General features: G+C 42.3%; 1 protein-coding gene across 2 annotated transcripts in view; it reads left to right on the top strand.

Moving 5' to 3' along the window:
* Nucleotides 1-4,376: 4,376 nt before the first annotated feature.
* The window catches only part of mmel1 (membrane metallo-endopeptidase-like 1), a 108,455-nt gene continuing 84,931 nt past the window's right edge, over nucleotides 4,377-27,900 (top strand). The window contains exons 1-2 of one of the 2 annotated variants that reach the window (XM_041205783.1): nucleotides 4,377-4,425; nucleotides 23,540-23,703. In XM_041205783.1, coding sequence (XP_041061717.1) covers nucleotides 23,550-23,703 — 154 coding nt within the window. In that variant the 5' untranslated portion in view covers nucleotides 4,377-4,425; nucleotides 23,540-23,549. Of the gene's footprint in view, nucleotides 4,426-23,329; nucleotides 23,437-23,539; nucleotides 23,704-27,900 lie in introns of those variants that run through there. The other variant, XM_041205782.1, reaches the window with a different exon arrangement.

A 27,900-nucleotide genomic window follows, 5' to 3' on the forward strand; every position in this document is an offset into this window, starting at 1 on the left:
CTCCATCCAGGTGTGCAAAGGACCATTTGTAATCTGCTATATTCAGTCCCCACCACTTATACCATGTCCCCATTACTTATACCATATGAACTTAGGCAGCCACCCACATTGGACAAATAGCATTAACCATTTGTTAATACCCTAGGAGCCAATTACAAAGGCGCCACTTATTAAATGCATCTTCTATTTTGATCAGTTCAATAAATTCTTTACCTCCATGTGAGAAACAAAGTGATGATGATTCACTCAACAACAATAACTTGCATCTGTATAGTACCTAACATACTGAGATGCCTCATGGCACTTCACAGGAGAATTATCCAAACAATTTGACACCAAACCATATGAGATAATAGGGCAAACGATCAAAACTGTGGTTAAAGAATTGGTTTGAAGGAGCAGTTTATAGGAGAAAAGGGAGGCGGAGTGGTTTAGGAAGAGAATGCCAGAGCTTAGAGCCTCAGCAGTAAGTTGCATGTGGAGGGATAGTTTACCCTGGTCACAGTCATTTGTGACATAAATAAGAACCATTTCAGTACTGTAGCAGAGGTAGGAAGGATTCAAACATGGATTTCTGGGAAAGGCAGTTATGGATATGGAAAACAACAACAGGTTCAAGGACTTTGAAAAGGAAAGTGAGCTTGGAGATGGAATGATAATTTACAAGGACACAGGGATCGAAGGTTAATTTTTATAGGAGGAGGTGATGATGACAAATTTGATGGAGAAAGGTATTGTACCTGAGTTGATTTGTTAATCCCTCATATTTATCACTTTAAAAGCAATGCTGATTTCAGCCAAAGCCAAGTCTTCAAGCAGCCTCAGTCAGGTGTTTGCATAGTTAACAATTACAGGTTTACCAACTATGTTTTGCACTCTTCAGCCATTGACATCAGAGGACAGAGCAGTGTAGGAGAATGTCAATCAATTGTACATGTAAAAGGTTTGCACCCAGTATGTGTTCCTCATATTTAAAAGTGTCAAATGCTGTAGAAAAAGAAAATCAGTCATTTATTTTGGCTTCTTCTAACTTGGAGCCAGGAATTGATGAGCCTTCTGCCAATCTGCCCTCGCCAATAGCAATTAACATCAAATTGATGCTGGTACATATTTACAGCAATTAGGCTTAGAGATCTTAAAGGGACAGGCTAACTTAATACGCTTGCACCATAGCAACAGAACAATGCACAGCGTTGTGAACCTATCATCTGACTTATCATGAAAAAGGTTAAGGGAGAGTCAAAATTCGATTATAACCAGATCACTGGGTTTTCTATGTGTGTTTTCCCCTCATTTCCTGAGGCTGCTGGGACAATAGTTTTGTGAGCAACAGCAACAGCCTGGTACATCACCTGTTCTATTTGATCACTGTAGAGCACCACTGCTTACCCCAATTGTTCTCTGACCTGACATCCAGGTGAAATAGTTTCATATTGCTCTGGCTTTGGGCTTTCTATAGTATCACTCCCACTTCTGTGCAAAGAGTGTAAAATGGTCTTGAGGAGTCTAACTTTTAAATTCCACCTGGGACAGGCTATTTTAGATCTAGTAATGTGTAATTAATAAGGGATATCGCAGTTTTGCATCAGCCTCCACAGTGGGGGACACTAAAAACATCCCAAATATATCAGATAAGCAAGGAGCTAATGGGTGGAAAGATCTTGCAACAGTCTCTATCACGAGGGACGAAGTGATATTGAAAGTAATAGGACTAAAGGCAGATAAGTCACCAGGACCCGATGGCTTGCATCCAAGGGTTTTAAAGGAAGTGGCTGCGGAGATAGTAGAGGCATTGATCGAAATATTCCAGAACTCTCTGAATTCTGGAAGGGTCCCAGCAGATTGGAAAACCACTAATGTGACACCCCTGTTCAAGAAGGGAGGGAGACAAAAGACAGGAAGCTTTAGGCCAGTCAGCCTAACAAATGTTGTTGGGAAAATGCTAGAATCCATTATTAAGGAAGTAATAGGACATTTAGAAAAGCTTAATGCAATCAAACAGAGCCAACATGGTTTTATGAAAGGGAAATCATGTTTGACAAATTTTCTAGAGTTCTTTGAGGATATAGCAAGTAGAGTTGATAAAGGGGAACCAGTAGATGTAGTGTATTTGGATTTCCAGAAGGCATTCAATAAGGTGCCACATAAAAGGTTATTGCACAAGATAGGAGCTCACGGTATTGAGGTAATGCATTGGCAAGTATTGAGGATTGGTTAACACACAGAAGACAGAGTCGTGATTAATGCTTTTTCAGGCTGGAAAGACGTAACTAGTGTAGTGCCACAAGGATCAGTCCTAGGGGCTCAATTATTTACAATCTATATTAATGGCTTGGAGGAAGGACAGAGCTTAACGTATCCAAATTTGCTGACAATACAAAAATAGGTGGGAGGGCGGGCATGTTGTGATGAGGACATAAGGCATCTGCAAGGGGATTATAGATAGGTTGAGTGAGGGCAAAAACTTGACAGATGGAGTTTAATATAGGAAAGTGTGTGTCATGCACTTTGTTAGGAAGAATCAAAAGGCAGACTATTATTTAAATGGAGAGAAAGTCCAAAAAAGTGCAGCACAGAGGGATCTGGGTGTTCTTGTGCATGGAACACAAAGTTAGCATACAGGTGCAGCAAGTAATTAAGAAGGCAAATGGAATTTTGGCCTGTATTGCTAGGGGGTTGGAGTTTAAAAATAGGGAAGTCTTGTTACAACTGGTGAGGCTGCACCTGGAGTACTGTGTACAGTTTTGGACCCAGTATTTAAGAAAGGATATACTGGCATTGGAGGCAGTTCAAAAGAGATTCACTCGGCTGATTCCTCGGATGAAGGGGTTGACTTATCAAGAACAGCTAAACAGGTTAGGCCTTTATTCATTCGAGTTTAGAAGAATGAGGGGTGATCTTATTGAAACGTACAAGATTCTGAGGAGGCTTGACAGGGTAGATGTTGAGAAGATGTTTCCACTAGTGGGGGAGGGCTAGGAGGAGCTGGCACAAAAGAGGAGTTGAGGCCTAGGCAGATCAGCCATGATCTTATTGAATGGTGGGGCAGGCTTGAGGTGCCGAATGGCCTACTGCTGCTCCTGTTTCTTATGTTCTTAACCACTTGAATGACAGCAGAGTTGATTGTCCCACTGGCTCATTACTGACAATAAAATTTAAGCAGTTCTTGGACACTGGTAAGTGTGTGCAAACCTGATTCAGAGAGTGACAAAGCTGGTAGTATAACTTGAGTAAATTAGTGTTCATTTCTCCAAACAAGTATTGATCTCAAGCTTTCATGTATAGTATAATGAGTCTTTTAAACATTCTTGTACAATATAACCCTTGTCAGTAATCTTCCGAGTGATTGAAGTTCTTCTTCAAGAAATACCCAACAGAAGGCTCCCTCTGCACTTAATCTTTAATGGTTTTCCTTTACTTAAACATATAACACAATGACATAACTTGAGGATTGATACACTCATTGGTCTGTAGGTCTGTCACAGTATTAAACCAAAGAGATCTCACATTCACTCCCTGATGTGTCTGTTTAGTTACACAATTTAGCTGTGGTAATGATGAGTCTCAGTCCTCAGGCCAAGGAAATAGGCAAAATATTAACCCAGAAATTCCACTGTTGACCACCTTTTTTAAACAAGGATATACTTCATTCATAAAATGTCTAAAAGATCATTACAAAACATTTCAAAATGGCCATCACAGAAAATGTAATGACATTCAAATTGTCTACATAGATCATGTTGCATTCCAAGGTGCTTCAATACAATAAAAAGATGACCACCATCCAACAACTCCTGTTGGAAAGAGCACACCTGTATGGATGTGAGGTAAGGGCAGAGTTGGGTTTGATTATAACCTTACCCTTACATTCATTGTCTGAATTTGTGCATGAAGAATGGCTACTTTGCCAGGGATTGCTAGCTTCTACCCAGCTAAATCCCAGTTTCATGAGGTAAAATTAGCAGGGGATGAAAAAGGCTAAATAAAAACTCCAAATAGTACACAACATAGTATTATTTTCTTCTATGTTATCCCTTTCATATTAAAATATATTTGAAAGTTTAATAATATGGCTCTAAGTATGAGCAGGCAAGTGTGACAGAACAGAACCACAGTACTCATTACCATATGTATGTATCATTTCAACCCATCAGCTGAGCCCACACTCATTACACCCCAAGTTCACTTGGCATTCTGATCCACCTGTGTGGAATGAGCGAATTCCCTCTCCCCTCACTGTGCTACTTGCTCAGGCAAGGTTGTTAGGGGATTTACATTTCAAGACTTGTGCCTAATTCATCACCATCTGAGATCAGCATCAAAGAGAACTGGACTGTTGTACTGAACACTCGGAGAGCATTGTGCTGGAACACGAGCCTCCCTCCCCACATACGGACTCCTACAGGCAACACAAAGGCAACCCGTGTGAGTACAAAAAAAATAAGTTTTTCTCCCTCTTGTGGTCTGCTTTCTCTCTCTCTCTTCCCCACTGCTTCCTTTTCGGAACCTTTGCTGTAAATCTGAACTGTCCGTGCCTTGTTTTCCAAATTCCAGCAAGCCTGTACGATCTTATAAAATTTTTCTCACATGAAGAATGTACAAAACAACCCACTGCGTGGGCTGAACTTGAAGGATGAATTAATAAGTCCCAAAAGCTGTGTAAAGAAATTGTTGCCATTATACAGGTGGCCCAGAGTGAGATTTAAATAAAGAGAATGCCATCAATAATAAAAATAGCACAAAACATTTTTAAAAGAAGCTGTAGCAGAAATCTGGCTTATGATGGCACACTTCATTTTGCAGCAGTTACTCTGACAATTGCAGTAATAAAGCTACAATATATTATAGTAAGCAGAAGTATATTTAGCATGAATGTTATATGATGGTCCATTAGATTGTGGTAGTTCCTATCTGTCATGGTTGCAATTGCTCTCAGCTGCAAAAAAAGGCTGTAATTTTAAAACTGCAGAGGAATGAAAGTACTCCGTAGATACAGGGTTCAGCAGAAAGGGGACATTTTCTCATGCGTTGATTTATTTTTCCAGTTACTGCACTCGGTTCACACAATTGCAATTACTGCAGGAGACACTGATAACAAAGCAGAAGAGGAAACATTGACTAATTTCACTCTCCTTCAGCCAGGGACATTGAAGCAAATTTCAGCAGCTTTTAAAGGATGATTCCATGATCACGATGGTCAGCCATGGCTCAGCGAGAAGCACCCTCCTCTCGTGTTTTTCAGTCCCACTCCAGAGGCTTGAGTACAAAATCCAAGCATTCACTCCAGTGCTACACTGTCAGGGACACCACCTTTCGGATGAGATGTTAAACAAGGCTCCATTTGCTCTCTCAGATAAAAGTAAAAGATCCTCCTGTATTATTTTGAAGAAAAGCTCTGGAGTTTTCCCTGGCCAATCTTTATACCTCAAACAACATTACTATAAACAGGTTATTTGATCGTTATCATATTGCTGTTTATTGAACCTTCTCGTAGACAATTGCTGATGCATTTCCTAAACTACAATAGTGACAACACTTCAAAAGTACATCATAAGTTGTAAAGTGCTTTGGGACATCCTGAAGTTACGAAAGGTGCTGTGTAGGTGCAAGTTTTTTCTTTCAGTTTTGTTTGTTTATTTCACAATCAGCGCTGCTGGTGAAGAGCAAAGAAAATAGGGATCAGATCTTGGCAAAGCTGTGGGCACTCAGCCTGTTAATATCCAGGATGTGTTTCTAATTGGATGCTTCTTGCTGGAATCACAGAATCACCCCTTTACTGCTATCTGACTTGAGATGGCTGGCTTAGCCCAGGCCAAGTTGCTAGTCAGCAGAATTCAGATACATACAGGACAGAGGCTTTATTGAGCTGTCAGGGAGCTCACATCAAAGGTATTTTACTGAATAAAGGGTGAGTACACTGACTAATGGATAAGAAAGTCCTTCATTTATAGTATTTAAGGCAGTGCAGATACTGACTGATATCCATCCATGGTTAAATAGGGCTTTTCTTACCTGAGAAATTATAGATCCTGCACTTGAAGATATTGTTATTTCAACAAACATTTAGAACATTTATCTCAAAGGGAAAGGTGTTTAAAGGATTACTACAGTAACAGCATGCTTTTATATGGTGCCATTAACATAGTAAAATGTCTCAAAGTGCTTCACAGGAATGTTATCAAACAAAATTTGACACCAACCCACATAGTGATATTTGGACATGTGACCAAAAACTGGGCGAAGGAGATAGCTTTTAAGAAGCACTGCACAGAAAGAGGGAGACTAAGAGCGACTGAGGCCATGGATTACCTTGCTCTAATGTTCCCTAAGGACAAATCTATATCCTGCTGAATTAATGACGAACCCAATATGGTTACACATTAAAAGACAGTGGCAGGAGTTCTGTGCAGTGGCTGTCACTATTGTATACATAGAAACACAAGAGCTAGAAGTCAGTATAATAATGAGCCACAATGGCCAGAAATGTCAGTTTCAATTCCTAGTCTATGTTGAATTATCTGTGACAGTATTTGAAGCACCACAATTGGCCACAGTACCCCTTGCCTAGGGAGATGGAAAATATCAAATAGGTGTTTCACACAGTAACTATTCAAAGACCTATCCTGCAAAATACACGTAGTGGTTATTGGATAAAGGCAGGACTTGTGGCACAGTGGTAGCATCCCTGCTTCAGGCCAGAAGCTGTGGGTTCAAGACCCATGCCAGGACTTGTTGGCCACAGGAGTGTTTAAGATGTGGTTCAGCCCAGGAATATTTCCACCACTGCCTCCCCACGATTCCTCAAAGGGAAACAAAGTGTGTGTGAAGATTATGCTATATTTAAAAAAAGGATAAAGACAGCACTGGGATTTGGTGCGATGGTCTCCATCTAACTAATGTCAGCCTTGGCTCTGTGGGTAATGCTCTCTCTGAGTCAGAGCTTGAGGTTTCAAGCTCCACTCCAGAGACTTGAGCACAAAACCCATACTGATACTCCAGTGGAGCGTTGAGGCAGTGTTGCACTACTGGAAGTGCCATCTTTTAGATTAAATGTTAAACAGAGCCTGCCTTCTCTGGTGCACATAAAGGATCCCATGGTAGAATTTGAAGAAGAGCAGGAGAGTTCTCTCTAATATTCTAGCTAATATTTATCACCTAACCAACACCAAATATTATCTGGTCATTATCACGTTGTTTATTATAACAGTTGCTCCACTTAAACACTTTATTGGCTGTAAAGTGTTTTGAGACATTAAAAGGCTATGAAAGGAAAGTCCCTTTCTTGTTTCTTACAGGGGCTATCATGAACAAATCTTGATCCTGTCCTTACTTGCCATCCATGTGTATACTTTCTATCAAGGCCACAGTATATGATTAAAGAATAAGATTACAAACAGGGGTGTTGCTAAGACCAACACACCTATAACCTCCCAGTTGTTTTACTTTATGCATTAATTTGATATAATTAAATTAAAAGTTACTTTAATATTTGTGGCATTGAAGTATTTTCAATTAACTTTTAGTTTGATGAAATAACTAAGGACTAGCATTTATATATAACTTTATCACATCTCTCTGAAACATCCCAAAGGACTTCATTTACAGTAGATTACTTTGAGGTATATGACTGTTGTTATGCAGTCAAATGTGGTGATCATTTTGCACCAAGGAAAATTTCACTAGCAGCATTGAGATGGATGACCAGTTAATATGTTTATGATGTTGATTAATATTGATTAATGCCTGGGAATCCCCCAGGAGGAGCTGAAATCTGTGGTTGAGGAAAGGGAAGTCTGGTTGGCCCTGCTCAGCTTAACTGCAACCTTCACCAGGAAAAGTGATGTGGGAATGGATGGATATTGATTAATGAAAGAGCATTGGCCAGGACCACCAATGTCATAAGCGCCTGTCATAACATCCACGTGAACGGTTAGGAACTTGGGTTAATATCTTAAGATTGAGATCAACATATTTCTTTTGAACATAGAACTTCCTTCGTCCTTGTTCCATCAAGCCTAGTTCAAAACGTTTAATAACTTTTCCCAATTCTGACGAGAGATCATTGACCTGAAATGTTAATTCTCTCCACAAATGCTGCCATAACCTGCTGAGTATTTCCAGCATTTTCTGTTTTTATTCAATATGTTTTGTGTTAGGTAAGGTTATCAAGAGATATGGGGAAAAATGAATAATTGGGTTGTGGTACATAATATTGAATAACATTTGCAACACAGAACCAGGACAGGGTCAGCCATTATTAAGTTGGATGGCAGAACTAGTTTGAGGAGCTGAATGGCGTACTTCTGATCCTATACAAAAGTTGGGCATGTGATAATAGCTATCAATTGAAGTATCCATCTAGACTGCACAGAAATCTAGGCTGACACTCCAGTACAATATAAAGGGGATACTGCACTAACGGAGCTGCCATATTTCAGATGGGACGTTAATCCAACGTCTGCTCTCTCAGATGGATGTAGAAGATCCCATGTGCCACTTTTGAAGTAATGGAGGGGAATTCTCCTGGGTATCTTCACTAATCTTACAATCTAGCCAAGTTGTCTGGTCATTAATAAGTTGCTGTTCCTCAGTTGCTGTCTGCAAATTGGCTGTAAAAGTGCTTTGGGATATTCTTAGAGTCATAAAAGGCGCTATATAAATGTGATTATTTTTCTTTTCAGTGCAGAACAGTGAAATTGAATTAGAGCAGCATTAAAATGCCTCCAAACGTAAGCTTTCTACTCAATTAAAGAGCTCATCGCAGGAGAGGCTGTGCTCCTAATGAACTCCATTTGTAGTAATGATGAGTTATTAGGCATGAATACAGAATTAAATTTTGTCCTTCTTGAAGCAAAATTCCTTGTCAGCTCCATTAAAAATACTAAACAGGAATAAAAATTCATGATATTCTCCATTAGCAGACTCTGGAAATGATCCCAGATAAATGCTGTGTGATATTTGTTATTAAAAATCCATAAGTAAATTGTACGATATTCCCTGGGTTAACAGATTCTTAAAAGGTTCTGAACAAAATGTCAAGTCATATTCCCAAATTATTATGCAAAGTGGATTGCCCAATAAATAACAGACAATATCCCATACTTACTGGGTTCTGGGAAGAAACCTGAATAAATGCTGTTTATTAAGCTTTGGGAGAAACTCTAAATAAATTCAATATTCCACATTCACTGAACTCTCAGAAGGGTCCTGAATGCTAAACTGCACTGGCAATGAAGAATAATTAAAGAAACCCTGCTCATGGGACATCCCACAGCGCGCAAGAGCAGGCAGGAGTATGACAGCTGAAATATAACCAGCACTGCAGTGTCATGTGGTCAGGGTTGACCTCAAGGTGCAGCATTGGAACATATGTGGCAGAAAGTCAAGTGACGTACACCCACCAAGCACCACCCTGTGCTTTAATTAATTTTCCGTCAATCTTTGGCATCAAGCCATGTCTCTTTTTGTGTCACAACATCTATAATGGCTCTTTAGAAATATAGGTTTTTTTTTGTTCAAGGGCTTGAAAGCATTTACTGGAAATAATGCGAGGACCACAGGAGCTGGCACACTGCTATATTCTAAGAGGCAACACTCAAGCTAGCTAAATGTGTGGGGGAGCTGTACCATCTATATCACAGAATCTTAATGGCACAGAAGGAGGTCATTTGGCCCATTGTATCTGCACCAGCTCTCCAAACGAGCAATTATGACCTAGTACCATTGCCCTGCCTTTTCCCCATACCCCTGCACTTTGTTTCTATTCAAATAATCATCTAATGCCCTCTTGAATGCCTCAAATGAATCTGCCTCCACCACACTTCCAGGCAGTGCATTCCAGACCCTAACCACTCATTGTGAGAAAAAGTTTTTTCTCATATCATGGCCCCTTGATATTTTAGGCTGGATCCTACAGTAGATACGCAAAAGAAATTGGAAAAAAGCAAACTGAATAATGCACAATTGTTTTAAGAATGTATTTCATGAAGGAACCTCCTGTCATGCTTTGCCCAGAGGCAAGCCAAGGTTCACACAAAGTTGTGAGTACAGAACCACTGGGCTGCTCAAGCCAAAGAAAAACATAGGCACCTCTACCAAGAGCCCCTACCCTACATTCTGTCTCTGTTCCCAACACTGTCACAGGAGCTGACCCTGTAAAGTCTGTTGTGCAGCAAATGGGATGAAGAGGCTAATCCTGGGCAGCTAAAAAATTAGAAAAGGTATATTTAATGAAGTCCACTATTCTCATTTATTCATCTCTCCCTACAATGTACTTTGTGACCATTCCTGTAAATGCAAACTCCAGAAGAGTACAATGTATATTCAAAATGCTTAGAGAATTAATGCTGTGATATTGATCATTTATCGATGTCTTTACTTTTGCAAGCTCTTTGGCTGTTATTTCACAAAAGGAGCTGATATGTTTATCTGTGTTATGCAGCAACAACCATCTGCAATGAACTCTTCATGTTTGTGTACTGAAACTGGTAACCTTAACCACAAAACACATTCATATATCATTACATATCGACTTCTGAAACCTTCCATTAAAAGAATAGACACACATTCATTAAAAAAAATGCCCTGCATTCATATATCACCTTTCACAACCACAGGATGCCCCAAAGAATTTTACAGCCAATTAAGTACTTTTTAAGTATAGTCACTGCTGTAATGTAGAAAACACAGCTGCCAATTTGTGCACAGCAAATCCCACAAATAGTAATATGATACTGATATTAGCAATGTTGGTTGGGGGATAAATGTTGGCCAGGGCATTGGGAAGAACTGCAGTTCTTCCACAAATAGTATCATGGGATCTTTTACATCCACCTGAGAGGGCAGACAAGCTTCCATTTAATATCTCTGACTGCACCTCTGACAGTACAGCACACCTTCACACTTCACTGGCGGGTCAGCCTAGATAATATGCTCAAATCTCTAGAATGAAATTTGAACCCAAAGCCTTCTTTCTTAAAGGCAGGTGTGCTACACACTGAATTACAGCTTTCAGTTACACTAAGGAGCAGAGCAAACCGAGGGTAGCATCATGTATGCATTTGGCTACACTGCTATAGTATGAAAGCACTTCAAAAGAGATAAAATTCTGATCAGGTATAGGAGGGATGAAGGACACATAAAATAACCAATGGTCTTAGGTTAGTCTATCAGTGTTGATATATTAGAACTACTACAGTCTTGGTTATCTATTGACTCAGTCTAAATACCTTACTATGGCAGAAAACTACAGAGAGAAGAAGGGTACCAGTTCAATTCCCAGTTGATATGAGTTAGTTGATTGCATTTGGGGCATTACAACTAACTTCAATATGCTTAGACTAGAGATGGTGAACATGAGCCAATGCTGAGGATGCAATCAGGATCAATTATGATGCCCTTCACAGTCAAATAGCCTGATATTGTCTGGGCTTACACATAATGTGCAGATGCAGCAAGCAATTAGGAATGCAAATGGTTTGTTGGCCTTTATTGCAAGAGGATTTGAGTACAGGAGTAAAGAAATCTTGCTGCAATTGTATACAGCCTTGTTGAAACTGCACCAGGTGTACTGTGTACAGTTTTGGTCTCCTTCCTTAAGGAAGAATATACTTGCCATAGAGGGAGTGCAACGAAGGTTCACCAGACTGACCTCTGTGATGACGAGATTGTCCTGTGAGAAGACTGGGCCTGTATTCCCTATAGTTTAGATGAATGAGAGGTGATTTGGTTGAAACATAACAAGTTCTTACAAGGCTCCAAGGAAGGATGATTCTCTTGGCTGGGGGGCTGGTCCAGAACCAGGGGATACACAGTGTCAGGATAAGGGGTAGACCATTTAAGACTGAAGAGGAGGAGGAATTTCTTCACTCAGAGTATGCTGAATCTTTGGAATTCTCTACCCCAGAGGGCTGCGGAGGCTCGGTCATTGAATCTGTTCAAGACTGAGATTGATAGATTTCGAAATATTAAAGATATCAAAGGACATGGAGATAGAGTGAGAAAATGGTGTTGAGATAGAAGATCAACCATGATCTATTCTAGTTGAATGGGGGAGCAGGTTGAGGGGTTGAATAACCTACTGCGGCTCCTATTTCCTATAATGAAGCACCAGAGCGATGACAGACAAATTCAAAAGAGGATAAAAAGAGGAAGCGGGTGAACAGGATACTAAGTCTCCCTTCAGATTTGCTACCGGTTTTCTCTTTTTGCATGGGGACTGTTTTACCCATCTTGGTCTACAACCTAAACGGTGAAACACACAACAGTTCAATCTATCTGCGATCATTTTCCTAGTTTTATTTGGACCGGTTCTTCGGAAACTGACTCGCGATTAACATAGGCTCACTTGCATTATTTACTTCCAAAATTACCACTGGAAGCACAGGGGAGAACCGAACTGCCTTGTCAACGGAGTTGGATGCGAACATTTCGACTTCGGTTCCACCACCGCCCTAAGAGGTTCATTACTTCTCATTCCGTGAAATGACGTTTACGAAGGCTCCTAACTAGTTAAAATGGCACGAAAGCTTTCGAATTAATTTGCAAAATAAAGCCTGTAAACTGCAGTCAGTTTCCACCTCACCACAGTCAATTTCCATTAATGACTTTTTAAATTACAGCATGATGTTTTTCACGGAACAAGATCGGACTACCTTGAAAACCAATTCACGTTCTGTATATCCTCTTAAATGAGCCTGGCCAGTAAGCTTTGTAAGAACCCTGGAGGAGTTTTGTGCACCAAGATTGTGAGTTACTTATTGTGCTAAAATGCCTTTTAAGAGCAAATTTGTATTTTTATCCCCGCCCTTTTAACCAACTTTGAGCTAACTTCTGCCGAAGGAGCTCCGTATTTTTCACATATCGGCAAGATATTGGACCGCGAAGGGCATCGCAGTCTGGCCGCTTCTGTTCTCACCCAAATATTCACACACTTTCCAGGAGGACACACTGAATAGCAATCAGGAATGGGGTCCTGGCTGGTTTGTTTTTGACCCTGTGGTAAAGCTAGGATCACTGAGCTCAATTATAGAGTTATTCAGGCCTGGATGGAATGCAAACCTCAAGTTCTGGTCATCTGGCCTGGGTAACTTGCCCAAACCAGTTCCCCAATTTTTATTTAATAAGGCAACTTTTTATTTATAAGCCAATATATAGACGAATATAATGCAGTCCTACCACATTCTGTCGTGAATGGTGCTGGTCAATTAAACAACTAGCCAGAGGAGGAGGCTCCAAAAACCACCCCATTCTCAATGATGTGAAGACCTGCAAAAGAAAAGGTTGAAACCTTTACAACCATCTCCAGCTAGAAGTGTCAAGTGGATGATTCATCTCAGGCTCCTCCAGAGATCCCCAGTATAACCAATGCTAGTTGTCAGCCAATTCAAATCACTCCACATAATATGAAAAAAACACCTGAAGGCACTGAATACAGCAAAGGCTCTGGTCCATGACAACATCCTGGCTATAGTACTGAAGATTTGTGCTTCAGAATGAACTGAGCCTTTAGCCTTAGTGCACCTACAATACTAGCATCCATTCAACAATGAGGAAGATTGCCCAGGTTTGTCCTATACACAAACAGCAAAACAAATCCAATCTGGAAAATTACTGCTCCATCAGTCTTCTCACAATTATCAGCAAAGTGTGGGAAGGCATTGTCGACAGTGCTATCAAGCAGCATTTACACAGCAACAACCTACTGATGCTCAGTTTAGGTTCCACCAGGATCACTCAGTTCCAGACTGCATTACAACCTTAGTCAAACATGAAAATAAGAGCTGAATAACAGGTGAGGTCAGAGTGACTGCCCTTGACATCACAACAGCATTCCACCAAGTGTGGTACCTAGGAATTGTAGCAAAAGGAGTCAATGTGAATTGGGGGAAAACTTTTCACTGGTTGGAGTCATACCTAGTGAAAAGGAAGACGACTATGGTTGTTGGAGATGAATTATCTCAGTCCCAGGACATCACTGCAGGAGTTCCTCTAGTGTCCTAGACCCAACCATCTTAGCTGCTTCATCACTGACCTTCCCTCCCAGATAAGGTCAGAAATGGAGAAGTTTGCTGATGGTTGCACAGTGTTCAAAACCATTTGCAACTCCTCAGATACTGAAGCAGTCTTTGCCTGCATACAGCAAGACCTGGACAACCTTCAAGCTTGGGCTGATAAGTGACAAGTAATGTTTGTGCTACACAATTGCCAGGCAAAGCCCATCTCTAACGGGAGAGAATCTAACCATCTCTCCTTGACGTTCAATGACATTGCATATCTAAAAATGAGGTGGCAACCTGGTGAAGCTACAACACGGGACTACTTGTGTTCCAAACAGCATAAGCGGCAAGTGATAGACAGAGCTAAATGATTCCATAATCAATGGATCAGATCTAAACTCTGCGGTCCTGCAACATCCCAGTCGTGAATGGTGATGGACAATTAAACAACACACTGGAGGAGGGGGCTCCATAAATATCCCCATCCTCAATGATGGAATGGCCCTGCACATCAGTGCAAAAGGTAAGGCTAAAGCATTCGCAACAATCTTCAGCCAGAAGTGCCAAGTGGATGATCCACCTCAGCCTCCTCCAGAGGTCCCCAGCACCACAGTTGCCAGTCTTCAGCCAATTCGATTCACTCCACGTCATATCAAGAAATGGCTGAAGACACTGGATACTGCAAAGGCTATGGGCCCTGACAACATTCTGGCAATAGTACTGAAGACTTGTGCTCCAGAACTCGCCGTGCCCCTAGCCAAGCTGTTTCAGTATAGCTACAACACGAGCATCTACCCGGCTAAGTGGAAAATTGCTCAGGTATGTCCTGTACACAAAAAGCAGGACAAATCCAACCCACCCCGTCAATCTATTCTCCATCATCAGTAAAGTGATGGAAGGGCTCATCAACTGTGCTATCAAGTGGCACTTGCTTAGCAATAACCAGCTTACTGATGCTCGGTTTGGGTTCTGCCAGGGTCACTCAGCTTCGGACCTAATTACAGCCTTGGTTCAAGCATGGACAAAGAGCTGAACTCCAGAGGTGAGGTGACAGTGACCACCCTTGACATCAAGGCAACACTTGACTGAGTGTGGCATCAAGGAGCCCTAGCAAAACTGGAGTCAATGGGAATCAGGGGGAAAACTTTCTGCTGATTGGAGTCATACCTAGCACACAGGAAGTTGGCCGGGGTTGTTAGAAGTCAATCATCTCAGTTCCAGGACATCACTGCAGGAGTTCCTCAGGGTAGAGTCCTAGACCCAACCATCTTCAGCTGCTTCATCAATGACCTTCCTTCCATCATAAGGTCAGAAGTTCGCTGATGATTGCATAACGTTCAGCACCAGTTGTGACTCCTCAGGCACTGATGCAGTCCATGTCCAAATGCAGCAAGACCTGGACAATATCCAGGCTTGGACTGACAAATGGCAAGTAACATTCGTGCCACACAAGTGCCAGGTAATGACCATCTCCAACAAAAGAGAACCTAGCCATCACCCTTTGACATTCAATGGCATTACCACCACTGAATCCCCCAATATCAAGATCCTGGGGATTACCATTGACCAGAAATTGAACTGAGCTGGACTAACCATATAAATACTATGGCTATGAGAGCAGGTCAGAGGCTAGGAATCTTGCCGTGAGTAACTCACCTCCTTACTCCCCAAAGCCAGTCCGCCATCTACAAGGCACAAGTCAGGAGTGTGATGGAATACTATTTGCTTGCCTGGATGAGCGCAGCCCCAACAACACTCAAGAAGTTTGACACCATTGAGGACAAAGCAGCTCGCTTGATTGGCACCCTTTCCACAAACATTCACTCTCTCCACCACCAATGAGCAGTGGCAGCAATGTGTACGATCTGCAAGATGCAATGCAGAAACTCACCAAGGCTCCTTAGGAACACCATCCAAACCCACGACCACTACCATCTACAAGGACAAGGGCAGTAAATACATGGGAACACCACCACCTGGAAGTTCTCCTCCAATCCAGTCACCATTCTGACTTGGAAATATATCACTGTTCCTTCACTGTCGCTGCGTCAAAATCCTGGAACTCACTCCCTAATAGCACTGTGGGTGTACCTGCACCACAGGGACTGTAGCGGTTCAGGAAGGTGACTCACCACCACCTTCTCAAGGACAAGTAGGGATGGGCAATAAATGCTGGCCTAGCCAGTGATGCCTACATCTTGTAAATTAATAAAAAAGATAGCCTCCCACCATCAACATCCTGGGGGTCACCATTGACCAGAAACTGAACTGAACTGTACCAGCCATATAAACGCTGTGGTTACAAGAGCAGGTAAGTGGTTAGGAATTTGGCAGTGAGTACCTCACCTCCTGACTCCCCAAAGCCTGTCCACCATCTCCAATACACAAGTCAGAGTGTGATGGAATACTCTCCACATGCCTGTATGAGTGCAGCTCCCACAACGCTCAAGAAACTTGACACCATCCAAGACAAGGTGGCCCATTAATCCACACCCCATTCACCACCTTAAATATTTACTCCCTCCACCACCAATGCACAGTGGCAGCAGTGTGTACAATATGCACTGCAGCAACTCATCAAGGCTCTTTCAACAGCACCTTCCAAACACATGACCTTTACCAGCTAAAAGAACAAAGGCAGTAGAAGCATGGAGCTCCACCACCTACAAGTTTTCCCCCAAGTCACACAACATCCTGACTTGGAACAATATTGCCATTTCTTCACTACAGCTGGGTAAAAATTCTGGATCTCTCTCCCTAACAGTGGGTGTATCTGCACACCATGGAATGCAGCATTTGAAGAAGGTAGCTCTCCACCATATTCTCCAGGGCAATTAGGGTTTCAATAAATGTTGGCCTTTCCAGCAATGCTCACACCCCAAGAACAAACTTTTTTAAAAGTATGTTGATAAATGCATGTGCTGAGCTTGTTAATTACAGCCAAGTTGATGACAGGAACAAAACAATAGGCCTCAATGTGCTGGAGTTGGGCAGGGAGAAAAATCAGACCTGGCTTCTAACCTGATTGCTATTCAGTAACTTTTCCAATGAGGTACAGTTGTGTGGATTTACATCCAGGGATGCATTGGCATTGACTGTGGTTTCCTCCAATAGTCAAATAACCTGTTAATACACTTAAGTTCACATGTGAAGGATAGTACTCCTAACTGAGAGCAGAAGGTGATTGGTGCACATAAACCTGATGAAGATTTTTTAAAAATCTAAGGGTCCTAAAATTGCATTTTAGGCACTAGATATGAACACTGAATACACATATCTGAAATTCATTCCTCTGCTTTATTAGCATCAGTCAGGTTGCTAACATACTGGAAACTATGGGATATTAGTATATAATTAACAACTCTCACATTCACAAATGTATGTACTGCAGGACTACTTTCTGAAATATGTCTAAATTGAAAATGACTTAACATCTCTAGGCAACTACTAAAGGAAGAAATCTAAGAATCTTGAAAGGCTAATATTTCATTAAATCATTTGAAGACAAAGACTCTTATGTTGGGAAATATGACAAGAGATAGGATTGAATAAGAGCCCTTAACATGTTCAGATGATATTCATCTGTTGACCATTTCATCATCTGCATTAATCAATTTATTTTAAATGTGTAACATCCCCATTAAAATAGCAAACTGAGGTATGTCACAAGATCCTTACTTGAAATATTGGGCCTCAAGTTGCATTAGGAACCTTAAATGTGACAAACAGGGAGATTTTTCAGCTTTTGGAATCCTTCGAATTTTAATATATCTATAACAGCAGCCATGAAATACATTTAACATGACCTTTTACTTTCTAAAACATGCCTGAAAATGTTTTAAATCTGCAATGGGACTTTTCCCATCCCAGATGAAGATTTTGTTATGTTTACTGAGGTCATAAATACCATGGTCACAAGCTTATTAAAAGTATCTATAAACATTCTCATTAAATGTTAGCTTCTGAATGGTTTAACAGTCATTGTTTTAAAGCTTTTCTTTATCTAGCTCTAGTGTGGTGACCGAGATCACTTGTGCAAACTCATAACATTTGTGGCTGTCTGTCTCCCGCATGTTTCCTTCCTGGCCTGCAATCTTCTTGATGGAAATAATAACAAACGGTGTAGATTTGCTCCATTCATTATATGTGCCAGCATCCTAATTGTGTTCAAAAAGGATATGTTTACAATGTCACTGCAGCAACCAGAGCATTTCCTCCCTCATTTGGTCCCTATCTCCTTTCAATGATCTTCAATAACTTATCAGCAGTCCAAAATCTTTAGTCAAACACGATCACCAAGAAGACTAATTTTTAGTTTTGTTCCATTGACCTGAAGGCCCATAAGAGGCGTTCAGTCATCGTTTTGATGGCATTAGTTATAGATTCGAGAGTTCAAGAATCCACTTGACAGGGTGGGCCGCAAGAAGACTGTCATCATCCATCCTTTCATCCCTATTCGACAGGATGCTGCAGCACACAGAGAAATAACTCGTATCAGTAGCAACATGGACCTCCCCATCCACAGAGACCTTGAAGACACCCCAACCCACCACATGGCTCTACAAAACCCCCCTGGATATGAAGCAAACATCTTCAACTCCATAACACTGATGAAACCTTGAGGAAAGCTTGTGCAGAAAACACCCTCCCAAATAAATACATTGTCTCTGACTTAACATCTCAACAACCAGGCTTCAGTCTCCCCCAGGGCATGTGGACAACCCTCAATAGAATTCAGACTGGACATGACCAATGTGGCCACCTGATGTACAAGTGGCACCTGAAAACCTTGCCTGGCTGTGACTGTGGAAACCCTGACTGAACTATGGGGCACTTAATAAAATCTTGCCCCCAGCTCAAGTTTGAGGCAACATCCTGGAGTTACACTTGCTCTTCAGCAGGGCATTGGACTGGTTAGGGAACTTGACATTAAAATTGTGACTACAGCTTCTGCTCCTAAAGCCAAATGAAAGAAGAAGACCAGGAAGACCCCAAACTCGATCCCCAATCTCTGTGGGGTTATTGATCTCAGCCAAAACAGGAGTAATGTTACAATTCGTTTCAGAACTAGGGAATGGAAAAATCAACTGAAGTATTACTCCTCCTCACCAACCAATGACTGCTAGTGGAATAGTTACATGCAGACTTCAGGAATCAGTCCCAGCTGCAATATTCATACCCAATATTAAATAGCTCTCTGATAGTTACTATCTAGCCTTTGATATGAAGAATGGTCACGTGGATCATGTACTGGAAAGCAATTATCACTTGTGCAATTCCAAACTGAGTACCTGTGGGAGAGGAAGAGAGAGGGAAAAAAATTGTAAATTAATCTTGATTCAGTTGTGAAAGTTATTGGTCAAACCCCACTCCAAGACATGTACACACAATCTGAGTTAATGTGTCAGTGCAATATTGAGGGAGTGCTGCATTTTTGGAGGTGCCATCATTGAGATGAAAGGTTAAATCAAAGATCGATCTGTGTGCCCAAATGGATGTTAAAAATGTTATGGCACCATTTGAAGAGGAGCAGGGAGTTCCCCCAATATGCTGGGTCAATAGTCAACCAACCCCTCCATAAACCTAATTATTTATTTTCTTCACTCACAGGATGTGGTGTCACTGGTAAGACCAGTCTTTATTGTCCTTGAGAAGGTGGGGCTTTCTTGGTCACTTCAGAGGCAGTTAAGAGTCACTTACATTGTTGTGAGTTTGGAGTAACACATAGGCCAGAAAAAATAAGGATGGCACACTTCCTTCCCTAAATTATATTAGTGATCCAGATAGATTCTTTTTAAGTTTAATTCTGGCTCATGAAATAAAAGGCAAAGTAGCAACATGGATATGAAATTGGCTGTGTGACAGGAAACAGAGTAATGACTAATGGCTGTTTTTCAGGCTGGAGGAAGGCTTGTAGTGGAGTAACCCCGGGGGTCAGTTTTGGGACCCTTGCTTTTCCTGATATATATTAATGATCTAGACCCTGGTGGACAGAGCACAATTTCAAAATTTGCCGATGATACGAAACTTGGAAACATTGTGAACTCAAGAAGGATAGCGTAAAACTTCAAAAGGACATAGATAAGTTGGCAGAATGGGTGGACAGTGGCAGATGATGTTCAATGTGGGAAAGGTGAAGTGATTCATTTTGGTAGGGGCATCATGGAGACACAAAGGGCCTGAACTTCCTCAGAGTGGTAATCAGTGTTGGATTGTCACTCTGCTCCTACTTTCTTACCCCAAATTTTTTTCCCATCCTGTCTCGTCCAACATTCCGACTCTGGCTGGGCGAGATTCAGGCAGTGCAGTACGTCCCTGGAGACTAGCGTTGCGTGCAGCTCTGTTGGATGCAAGGAGGCCATACCCTCTTTTTTTATAACACTAGCTGCCGTAAACCAGGTAAGCCTTAAGATCCCGCCAAGTTTAATGGTCCTTGACAGGCCAGGTAATAAGGTAAGTGGGTAGGATTTGGGGGAGGGGGGGGATGGTGTTTGGTCGGGCCAGGCGTCTGGAGTGGGAAGGGGGGTTTTGTTGGGTCAGTCTTGTGGGGGAAGGTGTCAGGTTGGGCCTTGGGAGAGGTGAGGATGAGAATCAAGCCTGGTGGGTGAGGGTAGGGCCTGGCGGAGGGCGATGGCTCCCCATGGGTGTGGGGAGAATCCCGTGGGTTGCGGCGTTTCCTTCAGGGAGCATTATAGTCTTTTACTCTCTTGGGGGTGGGGGGCGGTGGGGGGAGAGTCCCTGGGGGGATAATCGAGGGGATGGGGACAGACCCCTGGGGAGTCAGGGGTGAGGAGTCCCGTTGGGGGAGTGGTCAGGGGATGGGGAGGAATCCCTGGGAGCTTGGGGGCGGTGGGGGAGTCCCATGGGGGGGTGGGGTAGGCAGTAGATGGGAGGACACTTCTGGGGGTTCAGGTGTGTGGGGTGGGGTCCTGTGGGGGGGTGGGGTGGTGGTGGTCAGTGTGGGCCTGTGCTATAGTTAGAAGTGGCTTTAATCCTTCTAACTTTTTCTGGGTCACTATTGATGTAATCCGGTTGGAGCCATCTGAAATTTGTGATTTAAATAGCATTTTCGGATGATTCCCAGTGCAGGGCAATTGTCCAGGGGAAGTTTGCACTTTCGGGCAATTGCTGTATAAACCTTATGTGTGATCTTCTGGGGGGAAGGGGTGGCGGTGTGGGTTCCCCTGCTCATCTTTAGGGTAACCCCGCCAATACAACGCACAGGAGCTCGGAAGTTATGGCCTAATATAAAATAAACGGTACAAATGTAAATGGGGGTTGCAGGAACAGAGGGACCTGGATGTATATATGCAAAAGTTATTGAAGGTGTCAGGACAGCTTGAGAAAGTGGTTAATAAAGCATACAGTATCCTAGGGTTTATTAGTAGGGGCATAGAAGACAAAAGCAAGGAGGTTATGTTGAACTTGTATAAGACACTAGTTCAGCCTCAGCCGGAGTATTGCGTCCAGTTCTGGGCACTGCTGTTTAGGAAAGATGTGAATACATTGGAGAGAGTGCAGAAAAGATTCACAAGAAGAGAAGGCTCCTTCATTCCAGGAGCGAAGAACTTCAGTTATGAAGACAGATTGGATAAGTTGGAGAAGAGAAGGCTGTGAGGATATTTGATAAAGGTTTTCAAAATTGTGAGGATTCTGGACAGATCAGATAGGGAGAAACAGTTCCTGCTCATGAAAGGATCAAGAACAAGAGGGCACAGATTTAAAGTAATTGGCAAAGAAGCAAAAGTGACATGAGGAGAAACTTTTTCAAACAGTGAATGGTTAAGGTCTAATTGCACTGCTTGAGAGTGTGGTGGAGGCAGGTTCAATTGAAGCATTCAATGGAAATTAGACTGCTACCTGAAAAGAAAGAATGTGCAGGGTTACGGGGAGTGGCACTGGCTGAATTGCTTATTCAGAGTGCTGGTACGGACATGATTAGTCAAGTGGCCTCCTTCTGCACTGTGACAATTCTGTGATTCTGTGAACTAATTGAATTTAAATTCCCCAGTTGCCATGGTGAGATTTGAACTTGTGTCTTAAATCATTAGCTCAGGATTATGAAGTTAGTAACTTAACCACCAATCTGCCATTCTCATTGCTGTTCATGGAATCTTGCTATTGCACAAGTTGGCCACCCTGTTTACCTACTTAATGCAAATGATTGCACGTCAAAATAACATTGATTGCAAGGCATTTTGGACAACTTGGAACTTGATAAAGTGCTATTTAAATATAAGGTAACGCCTTCAAACTGTAAATTCATGTTCAAGGAAATCTTCCCATATTAGTCAGGTTTATAACCCCAATATTATAAAGCACAGATAGTACATGAATTTAATTATTTTGAGAAATCACACCCGGACAAAACTGAACAGTAATATCAAATTCCTAAATTTTCATGCACTCCAATGATATTTTACATTGTAAGATGTCACTTGGGACCTGTTTCTTCCTGTTCAGTGTCAGATATAGTGGCACTCTTGCCTCAGAATATCGTAGTGTCATTTCCAGGTGAAATGAATCCCTGCCAAATTCCTCTATTATTTGAACGGACGCTAAAACCCATTTACTTGCACTTATTTTAGTACTCACGACTAAAATTGATTGCATGTACATGCACTCTCTCACAATTGAACTTAAAAAGTTCCATTACCCAGACAATTGATCAACATTCAAAGCTGCCTAATCATTTTTATTTTAATAATCACACTCCAGTCTTTCCGTAAATTGCCGCAGTTCGATGACCTGCTCATTCTCTCTGTTAAAAGTTACTGAAACTGCATTGCAGTGATCTCTCCGAGCACACAGCACTGACTCCAGTGCAGTTTAAGAAGTGGGGGATGGTGATGGAATGCTTCAGGATACGAATGAATGAAACGGAACTGAAATTGACAAGTAGGGATGCTTGGGCTCAGGACTGGGGAGTTTGTTGTTCTTCCTCTTCCAGTGCTGTCCGTTCGCCCAACTGCTTCTGTTACCTGGTGAAGTCAGAAGCCTCAAGACAAGGACCCACGGAGTTACTCCTGCGTGTTGAATCCATAATAAGCTCCCACCCCCTTTTTTTGCAGGAACAATGTCAGAAATGAATCCTTAGGGGGAGTTTCCGTCACTAGGCTGATAAATGCTGGTTAGCCGAAGTATTTTCCCTGACTCTTGTACCCCACTTCCACATTCGCTCCCTCTTACCTTTGAATCACAAGAGAACGACTCCATTACAAAGTTAGCCGGTGTCTCCTACTCGTTCACATTTCAGTGTCCCCGGTTTGGGAGAATACAACATTCAATGTCATTCGCAGCCCCACTTTCCATTCCTCAGGTTCCGCGGATCAATATGTTACTTTAAGGAAGACCCCACCCATCGATAAGAAATTGGGGGATTTATCCATAGGACAGCCACAAGAGAAGGGGAGATGGAAGATCAGGCGAAAGTGCAGATGTAAAGTGGTTTATTTTTGTTCTGTCGGTTTCCAGCCTGTTCTGATAGAGCCGGTGCTTGCTGTACGTTTCAGTAACTGCACTCGCTATCTTTTCTCGTATAGAGTCACTATAATGGGCAAGTCGGAAAGCCAGATGGACATCGTGGAGAAGTCGACAAAATCAGTCAAGAAAAGTTGGACTTTCATTGAAATTGCATTAACTGTGCTGCTCCTTCTCATGACATGCGCAGTGGTGGCGCTGGTTGTGTTGTATACAACGCAAAGAGGTAAGGTGACCCATGAGAAATAACCTGGTTAGTTTCCAACAGACCCTGCTCCCAAAATATTACCCTTGATGGTTGGGACGATTAATGCAGCCTTGTAGCTAAACCATATCTCCATTTTATTAAGAATTCCCAGGGTGTGGACATTGTTTACAAGACTGGCATTTATTGCCCATCCCTAATTTCTCTGAAGCTGGTGCAAGGCCATCTTCTAGAGCAGCTTAGTTTTCTTTGTAATCGTTTGATACAAGAGGGTGGTTCGTTAGACCACTTCAGAGGACAGTTAAAGAGTGTGTTTATGTGGAACAGAAGATCCCTGGAATGTTTCTTGGATTATATTTGGTGAATTAATCCAAATTTGGTTAGTACTGGAGGCACCACAATTAGCTTCAAATCTAGTGAGAGGAACACCAGTGAAATGACCTCTGCTGTAAAGTGTGTATGTATGGAATTTGAATTGCATTAGCCCAGACTGTGGTGTCTCTCATTGGCAGCTCAGTTGGTAACATTGCTGTGTCTGATTTAAAAGGTGGTGTGTACAAGTCCCACTCCAGTGATTTGAACACAAAAATCTAGGCTGAAGCTCCAATGCGGTACTGAGGGAGACTGGCACTGTTAGAGATGCTGTCTTTCTGATGAGACGTTAAACTAAGGCCCTGTCTACTCTCTCAGGTGGATGTAAAAGATTCCATGACACTATTTCAAAGAGCAGGGTAGGTGTGCTGGTTGTTATCACATTGTTGTTTGTGAGCACTGGCCATGTACAAATTGGCTGCTGTTTTTCCTACATTACAACAGTTCCTACACTTCAAAACTACTTCACTGATTGTACAATACTTTGGGACATCTTGAAGTTGTGAAAGGTGCCACATAAATGCAAGACTTTGTTTTCTTTCTCGCATATGAAGAAGTCACTTGAGCGAGGTATTGGGGTATCTGAGGGTAGTTGGCACGTGTGGAACCATAATCCTTTTTGACTCATTGCAGACAAGGGGAGAGAATGAGCAAAAGCACAAGTCCCGACTATGTTATCTTAGATAGTCACAGTGACCAAAGTATCCCAAGAGCTAGTTATTTCACTGCATCTTGACCTTCATGAAGTATGTTTGTCTGTGCATCAATGCAGAAACTCAATCTCTGCAATCAGAATGGAGATCTAACTGTGGGCTGCCCTAAAGCTAGGAGGTAGTCACACCACATGGCTTTCAGATCTGTTGCATTATAGCTGCAGTGAGGTGCTAAACTACAGGATTCCCAGCATTGAAATCAAACTGACATTTTGAAGCCTTCATTCTGTTGACACTGGATGAAACCTCCAGGAGGACCGACAGTATAGCTTGGTTCTGTTAGTGCCCCACTGCACCCTATAAGGATAGGGCCCAGAGACAATACAGCACAGCTGTCTTCCTATTTTCAAATCTAGGTTTCCCAGTGGCATATAAAATGTTCCATTTGCATTTTTTTCTCAATGCTCATTAAAAGATATGTTGGACTTTAAGATTATATTTTTGATATTAAGCAGCTGAAATTAATTTTGACGCTTTTACTGAAACTGTTAGTCATCTTTGTTTAAAACTGTTAATGGTACCGTCGGTTGTCGAGTTAACGTAGTGTTAGGAACATTGGCCATGTTAGAGAAAAATGATAGCGTAAGTCACAATGACAGTGATAGTAAGGGTGTAAGTGCAAATTATAATGCTAGCAATCACATTTGTGTCAGTGCTTATTTTAGACATAATGTTAGTTTTCATCCAGTGATACTTTTAGAGAATAAAAGAGGAAAACAGAACATCCTCATTCCTAAAGCTCAGTACTGATGGGTCCATGTGCTTCCCGAGCAGGCTACCTGAAATCTGCTTGAAGTTAAAATCTACCACAGTGATTCCAAATGTTAAGCATTTGTCTCTGTGTTAAGGTATATTAACACTAGGGACATTTATGCTAGTGTTAGTAATAATGCTAATGATAACAGCAATACAATGATTACAGTAGCATCTGTGTGATTGGGATCTGCATGTGACATTACGCTCTTCATTGCAGTTTTTCAGTTTATATAGTTCAATCTGATTTTAGAGTTAATTATTTCAATTTATCTTAAAAAAAATGAACTGCTTAGCATGGCTTAATTCAATTTTTTTTGTGTAAAATCACTTCAAATGATAAAGGCTACAACAGAAAGGAGTAGAATAGATTTTGTTATGGGAAGTATTGACAAATATTCTTTTGGTCATTGAAGCTCTAATTTTCCCCCCTCTTACTTTTCAAGTGATGCAATTCTGAGTTATTGATTTCGAAGGGGCAATGAGATTGCTCCAGGTGACTCTTCTCCCTGTGTAAGGAAACAGGTAATCTGCATCCTGTTATAAAAACAAAAAAACTGCGGATGCTGGAAATCCAAAACAAAAACAGAATTACCTGGAAAAACTCAGCAGGTCTGGCAGCATCGGCGGAGAAGAAAAGAGTTGACGTTTCGAGTCCTCATGACCCTTCGACAGAACTTGCGTTCGAGTCCAAGAAAGAGTTGAAATATAAGCTGGTTTAAGGTGTGTGTGTGGGGGGCGGAGAGATAGAGAGACAAAGAGGTGGAGAGGGGGGGCGGGGGTGTGGTTGTAGGGACAAACAAGCAGTGATAGAAGCAGCTCATCAAAAGATGTCAACGACAATAGTACAATAGAACACATAGGTGTTAAAATTAAAGTTGGTGATATTATCTAAACGAATGTGCTAATTAAGAATGGATGGTAGGGCACTCAAGGTATAGCTCTAGTGGGGTTTTTTTTTATATAATGGAAATAGGTGGGAAAAGGAAAATCTTTATAATTTATTGGGAAAAAAAAAGGGAAGGGGGAAACAGAAAGGGGGTGGGGATGGGGGAGGGAGCTTACGACCTAAAGTTGTTGAATTCAATATTCAGTCCGGAAGGCTGTAAAGTCCCTAGTCGGAAGATGAGGTGTTGTTCCTCCAGTTTGCGTTGGGCTTCACTGGAACAATGCAGCAAGCCAAGGACAGACATGTGGGCAAGAGAGCAGGGTGGAGTGTTAAAATGGCAAGCGACAGGGAGGTTTGGGTCATTCTTGCGGACAGACCGCAGGTGTTCTGCAAAGCGGTCGCCCAGTTTACGTTTGGTCTCTCCAATGTAGAGGAGACCACACATCACATCAACGATTTCCAGTTCCCTGGCCCCAACCGCTTCCTCTTCACCATGGACGTCCAATCCCTCTACACCTCCATCCCCCACCAGGATGGTCTGAGGGCCCTTAGCTTCTTCCTCAAACAGAGGCCCGAACAATCCCCATCCACCACTACTCTCCTCCGTCTGGCTGAACTTGTTCTCACACTGAACAACTTCTCCTTCAACTCCTCTCACTTCCTCCAAATAAAAGGTGTGGCTATGGGTACCTGCATGGGCCCCAGCTATGCCTGTCTCTTTATGGGGTATGTGGAACATTCCTTGTTGCAGTCCTACTCCGGCCCCCTTCCACAACTCTTTCTCCGGTACATCGATGATTACTTCGGTGCCGCTTCATGCTCTCGTCAGGACTTGGAAAAATTTATTAATTTTGCTTCCAATCTCCACCCCTCCATCATTTTCACGTGGTCCATCTCTGACACTACCCTTCCCTTCCTTGACCTCTCTGTCTCAATCTCTGGTGATAGACTGTCCACCAATATCCATTACAAACCCACCGACTCCCACAGCTATCTCGACTACAGCTCCTCACACCCCGCTTCCTGTAAGGACTCCATCCCATTCTCTCAGTTCCTTCGCCTCCGTCGCATCTGTTCCGATGATGCTACATTCAAAAACAGTTCCTCTGACATGTCCTCCTTCTTCCTTAACCGAGGTTTTCCACCCACGGTCGTTGACAGGGCCCTCAACCGTGTCCGGCCCATCTCCCGCGCATCCGCCCTCACGCCTTCTCCTCCCTCCCAGAAACATGATAGGGTCCCCCTTGTCCTCACTTATCACCCCACCAGCCTCCGCATTCAAAGGATCATCCTCCGCCATTTCTGCCAACTCCAGCATGATGCCACCACCAAACACATCTTCCCTTCACCCCCCTTATCGGCATTCCGTAGGGATCGCTCCCTCCGGGACACCCTGGTCCACTCCTCCATCACCCCTTACTCCTCAACCCCCTCCTATGGCACCACCCCATGCCCACGCAAAAGATGCAACACCTGCCCCTTCACTTCCTC

The sequence above is a fragment of the Carcharodon carcharias genome, chromosome 15, assembly GCF_017639515.1.
Source record: "Carcharodon carcharias isolate sCarCar2 chromosome 15, sCarCar2.pri, whole genome shotgun sequence".
Taxonomy (NCBI): Eukaryota; Metazoa; Chordata; class Chondrichthyes; order Lamniformes; family Lamnidae; genus Carcharodon; species Carcharodon carcharias.